The sequence below is a fragment of the Leptopilina heterotoma genome, unplaced genomic scaffold (assembly GCF_015476425.1).
Source record: "Leptopilina heterotoma isolate Lh14 unplaced genomic scaffold, ASM1547642v1 Lhet_181, whole genome shotgun sequence".
NCBI lineage: Eukaryota > Metazoa > Arthropoda > Insecta > Hymenoptera > Figitidae > Leptopilina > Leptopilina heterotoma.
The window spans coordinates 69,154-81,232 of NW_025110898.1; the positions used below are offsets into that span (position 1 = coordinate 69,154).

At 23.8% G+C, this 12,079-nt stretch overlaps 1 protein-coding gene across 1 annotated transcript; it reads left to right on the forward strand.

The window, feature by feature from the left end:
- The first annotated feature begins 7,399 nt into the window (after positions 1–7,399).
- On the forward strand, positions 7,400–12,078 carry LOC122500075 (neprilysin-2-like). The gene is made up of 10 exons (XM_043608798.1): positions 7,400–7,737; positions 8,705–8,802; positions 8,973–9,104; positions 9,254–9,502; positions 9,641–9,858; positions 9,972–10,112; positions 10,264–10,716; positions 10,833–11,124; positions 11,231–11,481; positions 11,625–12,078. Exons 1-10 carry the CDS (start codon positions 7,706–7,708, stop codon positions 11,961–11,963), a joined length of 2,205 nt encoding a protein of 734 aa, XP_043464733.1. The 5' UTR covers positions 7,400–7,705; the 3' UTR covers positions 11,964–12,078.
- The last annotated feature ends 1 nt before the right edge of the window (position 12,079 follows it).

Consider the following 12,079-nt stretch of genomic DNA (forward strand, 5'->3'; position numbering starts at 1 on the left):
GATTTTTGAAGATTTTTAATGATTTTTTTAATTACTTTTGATGATTATAGAAGATTGATTGATGATTTTTAAAGATTTTTTAAAATATTTGATAATTTTGGGAGATTTTTTATAATTTTTTGAAAATTTTTTATGATTTTCAATGACTTTTGATGATTTTAGAAGATTTTTTAAAGATTTTTAAAGATTTTTTATGATTTTAGAAGATTTTTAATAATTTTGGATAATTTAAAAAGATTTTCTTGATGATTTTTAATGATTTTTGAAAATTTTTAAAAATATTTAATGATTTTTAGAGATTTTTGATGATTTTAGAAAATTTGTTAAAGAGTTTTGAAGAATTTGAAGATTTTTTAAAGATTTTAGAAAATTATTTGATGATTTTTGAAAATAATTCATGATTTTTGGAGATTTTTGATGATTTTAAAAGATTTTTTAAAATTTTTTAAAGATTATTGAAGATTTTTGATGATTTTTGATGATTTTTTAAATAATTTTGAAAAGTTTTGAAGATTTTTGAAGATTTTTTATGATTTTAGAAGATTATTTGGTGATTTTTTGAAGATTTTTAAAAATATTTGAAGATTTTTGATGACTTTTAATGATTTTTAATAGATTTTTAAAGAGTTTTGAAGATTTTTGAATATTTTTGATGATTTTAGAAGATTTTTTAGAATTTTTTGAAGATTTTTGGTGATTTTAGAAGATTATTTGATGATTTTTGAACATTTTTGAAAATATTTGATGATTTTTGGAGATTTTTGATGATTTGAGAAGATTTTTTTAAAGATTTTTGGAGATTTTTGATGATTTTAGAAGATTTTTAATGATTTTTGATAATTTAAAAAGATTTTTTTGATGATTTTTAAAGATTTTTGAAAATATTTGATAAATTTTAATGATTTTTGAAGTTTTTTAAAAATATTTGATGATTTTTAGAGATTTTTGATGATTTTAGAAAATTTTTTGAATAGCTTTGAAGATATTTGAAGATTTTGTATGATGTTAGAAGATTATTTGATGATTTTTGAAAATAATTCATGACTTTTGGAAATTTTTGATGATTTTTGATGACTTTTAATGATTTTTAAAAGATTTTTAAAGAGTTTTGAAGATTTTTGAATATTTTTGATGGTTTTAGAAGATTTTTTATAATTTTTTGAAGATTTTTGAAAATATTTGATGATTTTTGAAGATTTTTGATGATTTTAGAAGATTTTTTGATGATTTTTGATGACTTTTGATGATTTTTAAATAATTTTGAAAAGTTTTGAAGATTTTTGAAGATTTTTTATGATTGTAGAAGATTATTTGATAATTTTTGATGATTTTAGAAGATTTTTTTAAGATTTTTGAAGATTTTTTAAATATTTTTGAAAAGTTTTTAAGATTTTTTAAGATTTTAGAAGATTGTTTGATGATTTTTAATGATTTTTGATAATTTATAAAGATTTTTTTGATGATTTTTAAAGATTTTTGAAAATATTTGATGATTTTTGATAGTTTCTGATGATTTTTGGAGATTTTTGATGATTTTAGAAGATTTTTGATGACATGATGATTTTTAAAATATTTTTGAAGATTTTGGAAAATATTTGATGATTTTTGGAGATTTTTGATGATTTTAGAAGATTATTATATTTTTGAAGATTTTTGAAAATATTTGACCATTTTTGGTGATTTTTGATGATTTTTTTGTAAGGGTAGGAAACTGTCATGTAAATAAATGAGATATTTTAGAAAGTATGAAGTAAATTTATTTCTTTTTAATTCAAACCTTTTGTCGCTTTTTGACGTTATCGTTTAAAATTTTATTGTTCTATCAAGTATTTTTAGCGAAAATAAATTTTCAAAACCATATTGTGAACAACGAATTACATGGAATGTGCGGTTTCTTATAAAGACTTTTTTTTGCCAAAACATCCTTTCTACTTTTACTTTTTTTTTAAACATAAACTAATAATTTTTTTATACAAAATTCGATGAATTTAAGAGTTGTTTGTAAATACTTAGCATGCCACCAGGCATATGAATTCATCCAATATATCTGTAACAAAAATAATTATATATATATGGGCATATTTCTAGAACTTTTAAACTTTTAGGTATTGGAAAACTTAATTTTTCTTTTTAAGGCACATTCTTGAAATTAATTTTATTGTTTTGTGCATTGATCAAATAGTAGAAAAAACCTTGCGATACTCATTTCTACATATTGTTAACCCCTCTGTGTATGAGTTTTAACCCCAAGAAAATGTTTCTAAATGCATAGATTTTTCATAAAGTTGGATTTTCACATCAATCGGTATCTTGGGGTTTCTAGGGTAGCTGATTACGAATATGATGTTAATTTTTCAAAATTCAAAATGGCGGATCCAATATGGCGGACAAAATTTTTAAAAAATTAATGGATTTCCACAGCATTGAATATTCATGGGTTTTTGGGGTCGCTGATTATGATTCTGTAGTCGGATTTCGAAAACTCCAAATGGCGGATCCAATATGGCGGATGAAAATTTAAAAAATAATTCAATTTACACAGAAGTGGGTATGAAGGGGTTTTTGGGGTCGCTTATTATTATGTATCTGAATTTAGTTTTTTAAAAATTTTAAAAGTGGTTTCAAAATGTCATAAAAATTATTGATATTTTAAATACTGTTTTGAAAATATTTTGGGATTAATTATCATTAAAAAGCAATAGAAGTGAACAAATAAATATCCACGAGATATAATTATTTTAATATTCTAAAAAGTTTTCTAGTTTTATTTTATATTAAAAGTACAAACAGTATGAAGAAAAAATGAATAACGTTTTAATTGAAAGTTTTACTTCCCTTTCTTTATCCATAATTAATATTATTTAAATAAAATACATAATATCTACATTCGGCAATCAAAACATTTTGACACATTAAAAACAATATTACCATGGAAACTTAGAAAAAAAGAAGTTTACAATTCTAAAAACAGAATAAAATTTAAATAATAAATTAAATGAATAATTTAAAATTAAATTACGCTTATGAAAATAAAATGAAATTTAAAATTGATTAATTCTTGTTTAGATAAATTCTTTTTAGGAATAGTGTAGAGGTTAACGATTTTTCTGTATACTTTTATAACGTACGAGAAGAGATTACAATGAGTTATTAAATGTGATTAGAAGTCAAATTCAACATGTGCCCTTCAAAAATGTGGGTTTTTATTATGAGTTTCGTTTTTAAATTTAACTTTTGAAGTCACTGCATTCCTAATGTATAAGTGGCACATATTCGTGTAAGGGTTCAAATTATTTCTTATTATGTAGACAATGTAACCCCGTTTTATGGTTACTTAAAAATCTTCGTTAAAAAAGTTATATCAATAAGTTAATTGCTAAATTGTCAGAATTTAAGAAAAGTTGTCTCGCAAGTTTGAAGGTACACCATTTTTATTTTAATTGAGGCACATCATTGTCTCAATGATTTTTTGGTTCCTTGTACTCCCCACTACATCTACACTGAAAAAAAAGTTCATTGAATCAAGTAAATGCATTTTCTTGACCTGATTTATTTGAAGCAAACCCATATTTTCTTATTGGAAGAAATTTATTTTCTTGTGTCAAGTAATTTTGAGCATTGATCAAAGTTATTGGAATAAGAAAATATGGGTTTGACATAAGTAAATATCTTACTGTTTCAAACGAACTGTTTTACATGCGCCAAGTCTCGAAAAAGTATTGAATCAAGAATATCATGTTCTCACGTCAAGTAATTTACCTTGAGTCATTTGGTATCTTGAGTCAAATAATTTTTTTATTTCCTTTAAAGCAACTATTTATTTCATCCAACACCCATAGTCTTGAGCCAAGAAAATGGGAAGATTAATACAAGTTAATAATTGTTTCAACTCAATTAAAAATTATTTTGTTTCAAAGAAATATTAATTAATCTAAGCATTTCTTTTACTTGAAGCATTTCTATATTATCATGTTTCAAAATCATTAATTTCTTGCGAGAATTTTATATTTTCTAGAATGAAATATTTTATTTATTCAATTCAATTAAGTGTAAGATCTTAATATAAGTAAATATTTGTTTCAAGTTGATTAAAAATTACATTCAATTAATCCCATATTTATTTGAAGAAAGAAATTCATTTTCTTGTGTCAAGTAATTATTAGCATTGAACAGAATTCTTGAATTAAGAATTTAGTATATGGCGGAACTAAATATGTAATTATTTCAACCAAATATTTTACTTTTCCGAAGTACCAAAAAGTATTGAATCTAGAATATCATGTTCTTAAGCGAAATAATAAAGTATTGTGTGGAGAATTCATGTTTCTTGAATCGAATCATTTTATTTATTTGCTTTAAAACTTTTTTTTACTTGACACAATGCCGGTGTTCTTGATCCAAGAAAATATTTTTCTTCAAATGTATATGCAACTTAAATATCAGTTTTTGAAAACTGTCCATTGAGGCTAGGATGGCATAGTGGTAGCGTGACGGCTTCTGGTGCGTGCAACCCGAGTTCAATTCCTCCGACCGTGGATAATTTTCTTTCAAGGTATATTTGTTGTATTTGTGTTAAGTATTAATTAAATGTAAATATATATGTAAATATATATGTAAAATAACAATTATTTAATTATTTAAATAAAAAATATAAATGTTAATTAATTATATAATAAAAATGTTTGACCTAAGTATTAGAAAAGATGGGATAGGGGTAAGGGGGAGGGGTAATTTAAGTAAATAATTTACTTGTATTGAGAAAGTATTTTTTTGATTGAAAACTATAAATTTTCTCAAATCAAGAAAATATTTTCTCGGACAGAGAACATACTTTCTTGATTTGATACATAAATGATTTTGAATTAATATATTCTGCATTTCTTACATGCTACTTAATTTCTTGATCGAATTCCATATTTTCTTGGATCAAGAATATCTGTTCTTTTCCCAAATATCCTGTGTCAAGAAAATCGTTTTCTTAAATCAATACTTTAATAGTCTTGGCCGTATTCAATCCCACGATTTGCTTCAACCAAGAAAAATTTTCTTGGTTCAATACTTTTTTTTTTCACTGTACTATGAGTCACAAAATATATAATGACTCGTTAGAAAAGTTATACAATATAAACTGAAAAAAACAGTCAATGTCACACACGAGAAACTGGCGATTTCGTCACTTTTACTTACTTTTGTCGTTCCCTACCTAATTAAACTGATTATTATACACAAGGTTTTTATATTTAAAGAGCACAAAAATTTATCAAATTATGGTACTGCAATATTATTTTTATAATTTTTAAAATATAATAATAAACGGAAACAGAAAGTTTAAAAGTTCTAGAAATATGCCCATATTTTCTAATGCCCACTGGATTTTTTTTAAGTCTATATTCTAATATATACCCAATATACCTGAATCTGCATCTTGAAATTCTGAAACATTTAAAAAATTTTTAATGAATATTATTGATAATACTTTAGAACTTGTTAATGACAAAGTTACTTAGAATTTTCATCATACCAATTCCGTACATTTCCAGTTCATCTGTAAAGTGATATTGCATTTTATATTTTATGTGTAATAATGTATAGATATAAAGAATTATAATATAATAAATATATAAAAAATTCATACCTCTTCCTAAATCTGGCAATTCGTCTATAACATGAAAATATAAATATTTAGGATTCTCAAAAACTGATATTAATGGATAAAAGTTATAGATTTGTGCAAAAAGCACGAAACTCGATAGAATTTTTTTAAACTTAAACTTACTCAGATTATCCCATTCATCCATAGTGTTCACAACAGTGTTAGACCATATTGATAAAATACAGAAAATAACGCAAAAATTGCGCAATACACGATTTGATGCCATTTTGTTTAAATGAATAATTACAAACAGCAACAGCGTGGTATCCTTAATGAATCCTTTCAATTTAATCCACAAAGTCTCGCCCCAAAAATCTATTAGTTGCAAAATTTGAATAAATATTGTATTCTATGTTAAAAATCATTATTTATTGTTAATATTTTTAAAAATCCAGTAAAAAATTATTATCTATTAAACGTGAAGTTTCAATAAATTCTACCATCCCATAAACATATAAAAAAAACTTAATAGCTTCAAATACTTTACGTAAATTTCAATCAGTTTATCTTTTTTTTCAGTTAAAAACATTTTCTTATATTACTTCAAAATACTTTAACGATTTTAAAATTCAGAGTTTTGTTTTATCAAATTTTTATCAAAGAAAATTTCACTATTGCCAACTTTTGTGAAATTTTTAAATTCCAATTTCCAAACTTACAATGAATCAGAATTGAATTATTTTATAATAGGTATAATATTTTCCTATATCACTCTTTTCTTTTTTTCAAATAAAACTATTTGTTTAATATTTATTATTATTCTTCAAAAATAAAAATTACTTAAAAAAAATTTTTAAATCAGAAAAATTCTAAAAAACAGTTATAACATCTAAATAGAGAAGTTCTAATATAATAATAGTTAATAGTTTATTTCGCGTATAGAATAGAATCAATACATTTCGTTTCCTGTTAATTTCCTTTGAGAAAAGAAAAAAAAATGCATAGAAAAGAAAATCGATCCCCTTAGCTTTTCGCTACAAGTCTGTGGAGGTAAGCGCAATCAACCACATAATCTTGGAAGTACATTCACAAAATTAATCTTTTGAAATCAGAACTGAAAAGAAATTAAATGGGATTGAAAAAAAAATTCCAAATCCTGTATTTATTATAGGTAGAGAGATAATTTCTTATTTCTTCTAATTATGAAGCATTGAATAAAATTATAAAATACACAACTACTTTTTTCTATACTAAAATATATTTAAATATATTTCCTTTTTTTTTTGCGACACCCAAAGCATGATTTCTAATTTTTGGTGCAACGAAGGTCTGGATTATCTGATAATAATGTAGCTCTTTGAAGAAGAAAAAACACAAACGAACAAGTAAAGATGATTTTTTTCAAATATTACGATCCACGTACCGGAATTATAGTAAAAATTGTTTTTTTGCATTAACAATTATTAAAAAAAAGCTTAGAACTAAAAGGCTTAAAATTAAAAACTGACATCCTTCATTTAAAAAAGATTAGAAAAATAAGATTTGAAAAAAATTTAAAAGATCAGTTAAATTCTTGGAGGTACAGTACTTGGAAAACCACAAACTCTCTAATTTGAAGAAACGTAATAAATACCAGTGATATCATACAATAGTTACGATAGGATTGAAAGATAAGAATTTATTTGAACTCTAGTAATTAAACCCTTTTACAATAAACGCTTATAACGATATTTTAATCTGAATTTTAAATTTATTCTTCGAAATTCCATAAATCATAACGTATTTGTTAATGGCCTAGTAATATTTGATTATAATATCACTTTTGTCATTATAACTCGATCTTACCTTTATTTAATTAGTCACACTCAAAATTCTAGTTAAGTGGATGACAAATTAATGACGTCCCCAAAAGTATATTAAGATAATTTGTACAATGGTTTGCATAGATCTCGTCTCTATATAATATTAAAAACACGTAGAATACATAACATTTCGAGTTTAGACTGAGACAAGTGAACATATTGTAACTAAAATATATTATTTTGCAAATCTATAAAAGGTTAAATTTATAATTGTATGTGGTTAAAAAAGTTTTTTTTTTAAATTTGCAAAATGCTCAATAGCGAAGAGGAAAATTCTGACAGGTAAGGTATTTTTTTTAATAAGCAGAAATAAATTGAAAAATTTAATTTATCTAAAGGTGTGAAAGTCAAAAATTTTATTGAACATTTAATTCAATTGACATAAATTTCATTTAACGTAAAATTTGCATTTGATATAAATTTCATTTAACATGAAATATATTTGACATACATTTCATTTAACGCATGTAATTCATTTGACATAAATTTCATTGTACATAAAATTCATTTGACATAATTTTCATTTAATATAAAATTCATTTGACATAAAGATCAATTGACATAAATTCCATTTGATATAAGTTTAATTTAACATGAAAGTTGTTTGACATAAAGATCAATTGACATAAAATTAATTTGACATAAAGATCTATTGTATATTAAATTCATTTGACAAAAATTCAATTTAACATGAAATTCATTTGACATAAATTTCATTGCATACAAAATCCATTTTACATTTTCATTTGCATATAAAATTCATTTAACATGATATTCACTTGACAGAAAATGCATTTAACATGAAATTCACTTGATATAAATTGCATTTAACATGAAATTTATTTTACATAAATTTCATTTAACATGTAAAGATCTATTGACACAAAACTCATTTGACATAAATTTCATTTAACATAAATTTTATTGCATATAAAATTCATTTTACATAAATTTCATTTAACATGAAATTCATTTAACATCAATTTTATTACATATAAAATTCATTTGGCGTAAATTTCATTGCATATCAAATTCATTGGACATAAAGATCAATTGACATAAAATGCATTTGACATAAATTTCATATAACATGAAATTCATTTGACATAAAAATTAATGCGCGAATTTTAAAATTGTCAAATCCCAATTTCCTGATAATATCAAATTATAGCTACTTTTAGAATTCGCTTAATTTTTTTTTTAAAAAAAGATTTATATTTATTTATTAACAAAAATCTGTTTTCAAAAGGTGTCGAAGACGATTAGGATTAAAACATGGATTAATAGTTTTATGCCTTGTAGTCTTTGTTAATTTATCAGAGGCACAAAATTATAATTCACAATATAGTAAGTGTTTTTTTTACCAAAATATAATTAATATTCTATATTTATTAACATCAACTTTAAAACTTTCCTGTGTGTTAATAAACAGAGTGTTAATTTTTAAAATATTTTTACTTTTCTTATAGAATTATTATTAAGGAATTATTTTTAAAACTTTCTACATCATTTTTTAGATTTCAATTTAAATTTATCTCCGTATCCATTATCAAAGACTATCAATGGAAGCATTCCAGAAATAAATGGTGTTCAAAAAATATCAGATGATACAACTAAGTATTGCATTAAACCTGAATGCATTCACACAGGTTAGTATATTCATTTTTAAAAACTATTTCTAATATTTACATAATTTTTTTTTTTTATTATTTATAATTATGTCATAAATGTTTTCTAAAATAAGAACTAGAACAAGTGTATTTAAAATCAAATTTTACTGAAAACGATTCATTTACAGCATCAAGAGTAATGAATTATATGGATGAAAGTTTAGACCCTTGTGACAATTTTTATAAATTCGCCTGTGGTCAATACATGAGAAAACAAGTACTTTCTAATGACAATATTTTTATAAAGAACAATTTTATTTCTATCGATAAGGAAATTAAACAAAAGATGAAAAATATTCTAGAACAAGATTTAAAACCTACTGATGCAAAATATGTGAAATTAATTAAAACATTTTACCACAACTGTATGAATACAAGTAAGTAATATTTCACATTATTATTATTTTAATCGACTTTTGATAATTTTTTTTTAAAAATATTTATACCGATAAATAATTTATATAACTTTTTCGTCGTATTCTAATTTTTAATTTATATTTTCCGTACATATAAAGCATTTGACGAGAAAGAATTAAATTCAAAAGTGACCGTTGATCTTATAACAAAAATTAATGGATGGAGCTATTTAAAAAAAAGTCATATGAAAAATGAGAGTTTCCATTGGGAAAAATATCAGTTGAAAATAATAAAAGAGTCTAGTATCTTAAGCACAGCTTTTTTTAAGGTGAACCTTATATTGGATACGAAAAATAATTCAAATATTGTTCTTAGGGTATGTATATGAAAATATTTTCTTATAGCAGATAAAATTAATTTTTTAAAAATTAATTTTCAAGTGCAAGACATAAAAATTTATGTTAGAAAATAATTAAGCTCTTATTTTAGCTTGAACAACCTTCGGATCTTACTGCGTCTATCAGTGATTTTAGTGGACTAAAATACTTTCTTCCTGAACTTATAAAACGCAAAGTACCATTTGAAGATGTAATCAAAAAAATTAATGAAATAGACAGTATGCTCATTAATGTAAGTATATTAATTTTTAAGATGAGTTCTGAATCTATTTTTATTTAGATTTTTAGTTCTTGTTTTAAAATTAGAATTAAAAAAAAAAAATTTTTGTTTTTTTAATTTTTACTTTTAACTATTAAGAAATAATTTAATTCTTATTTTACAGATGTCTATTCCCGAAAACGACAGACAATCGCATATTTACGATAGAATCACTGTTAAAGAACTTGAGGGAAACTATTCGAATATTTTATGGAGGGAAATTTTTAATGGAATATTACAACCATCGACGGAAGTTAGAGATGACGATATTGTACTGGTTTCAGATAGCAGTTTCTTTAAAAAATTTAACGAACATATTAATAACATTTCAAAAAGAGATCAGGCAATGTATGTAATATGGACATTCGTTAAGGATATTCTCAATGACAATTCTGAAGTGAATCTCTCTGAAATCAAGGAAAAGTGGGGGAAATGTTTTATATTAACGAGAAAAGTATTCTTGTCTAATTTAGGTACTCTTTATGTCAAAAACTACGTTAATGAAGAATCTTATAACAAACATGTTGAGGAATTGATGAATAATATTTTCCATCAATTCTATATCATCATTAAAAATGTAAGAACAGTATTGAAAAATCTGCCATTGATATTGGTGTATAGAAACATTAATAATAATAAAAAAAAAAGTTTCAATGTCAGATTTTTAAATTGTTTAAATTCACTTTTATTCAGGTGGATTGGTTGGACCAGAAGACAAAGGACTATGCTCTAGAGAAACTTTCCTTACTCCATGCTGAACGACAAAGCAATTTCCAAATTTCTGATGACAATGAAATTGATGAATTTTTCAAAGACTTGGAAATTACTGCAGACGATTTTGACCAATCTATTTTGAATATTACGAAATTTGAGCATAAATTACTAAGTAGTTCGTTTAGGGTACCTGTAAATAGGTCCAGCATGTTGTTTCGGGAGGATGCAACACATGTAAATGCATTCAATGTTATCAACAAGAATAGTTTTAGTATGTTAATTATACTGTTAAATTTTTTTAAAAATAATTATCACTGTTAATTTTTTTTTTTTTTTTTTTTAATAAATATGAAAATAAAATTTTTCCCTTAATTTAGGTATACCACCAGGAATTTTTCAAGGAATATTCTTCAATGAAAGCAGACCAATGTACATGAATTATGGTGCAATTGGAAGTATTGTTGGTCATGAATTTACACATGGTTTTGACTCTCAGGGTAAACATTATGATAAAAATGGAAATTTAAACGATTGGTGGGAGCCTACGTCTCAAAAACAATTTGCAACAAAAGCACAATGTTTTATTTCTCAATATGGAAACTATACAGTTGAAGATGTTAATTTGAATGTTAGTATAAAAGAATCTACTTTTTTAAAAAAAAGTCTACTTTTTTTTATTTAATTTTTAACGGTTAATTTTTTAATTGTAATCTTAAAATTTATCTTATTTTTCGGTGTCATTTTTAATTTTCTATTTCTTCATATCTCTAGGTAAATGGCATAAAAACACAAGATGAAAATATTGCCGATAATGTAGGATTAAAAATAGCATATTTAGCTTATCAAAAATGGGTGAAGGATCATAGCTCAGAGCAAATGTTACCTGGTTTGAATTATACGCAGTCTCAACTTTTTTGGATTAGTTTTGCACAAGGCTACTGCGAGAAGGTAACTCCAAAAGTTCAAAAATTATTACTCAATCAAGATGTTCACAGTCCAAAGGAATTTCGAGTAATAGGTTCCCTAGCGAACCGTCCAGAATTTGCAAAAGATTTTCAATGTCCTCTGGGTTCAAAAATGAATCCTAAAACAAAGTGTTCTGTTTATTAAATTTTTATATGCTTTTTCTTAAAGATTTTTGAAGATTTTTGATGATTTTTTGATGACTTTTGATGATTATAGAAGATTTATTGATGATTTTTAAAGATTTTTAAAAATATTTGATA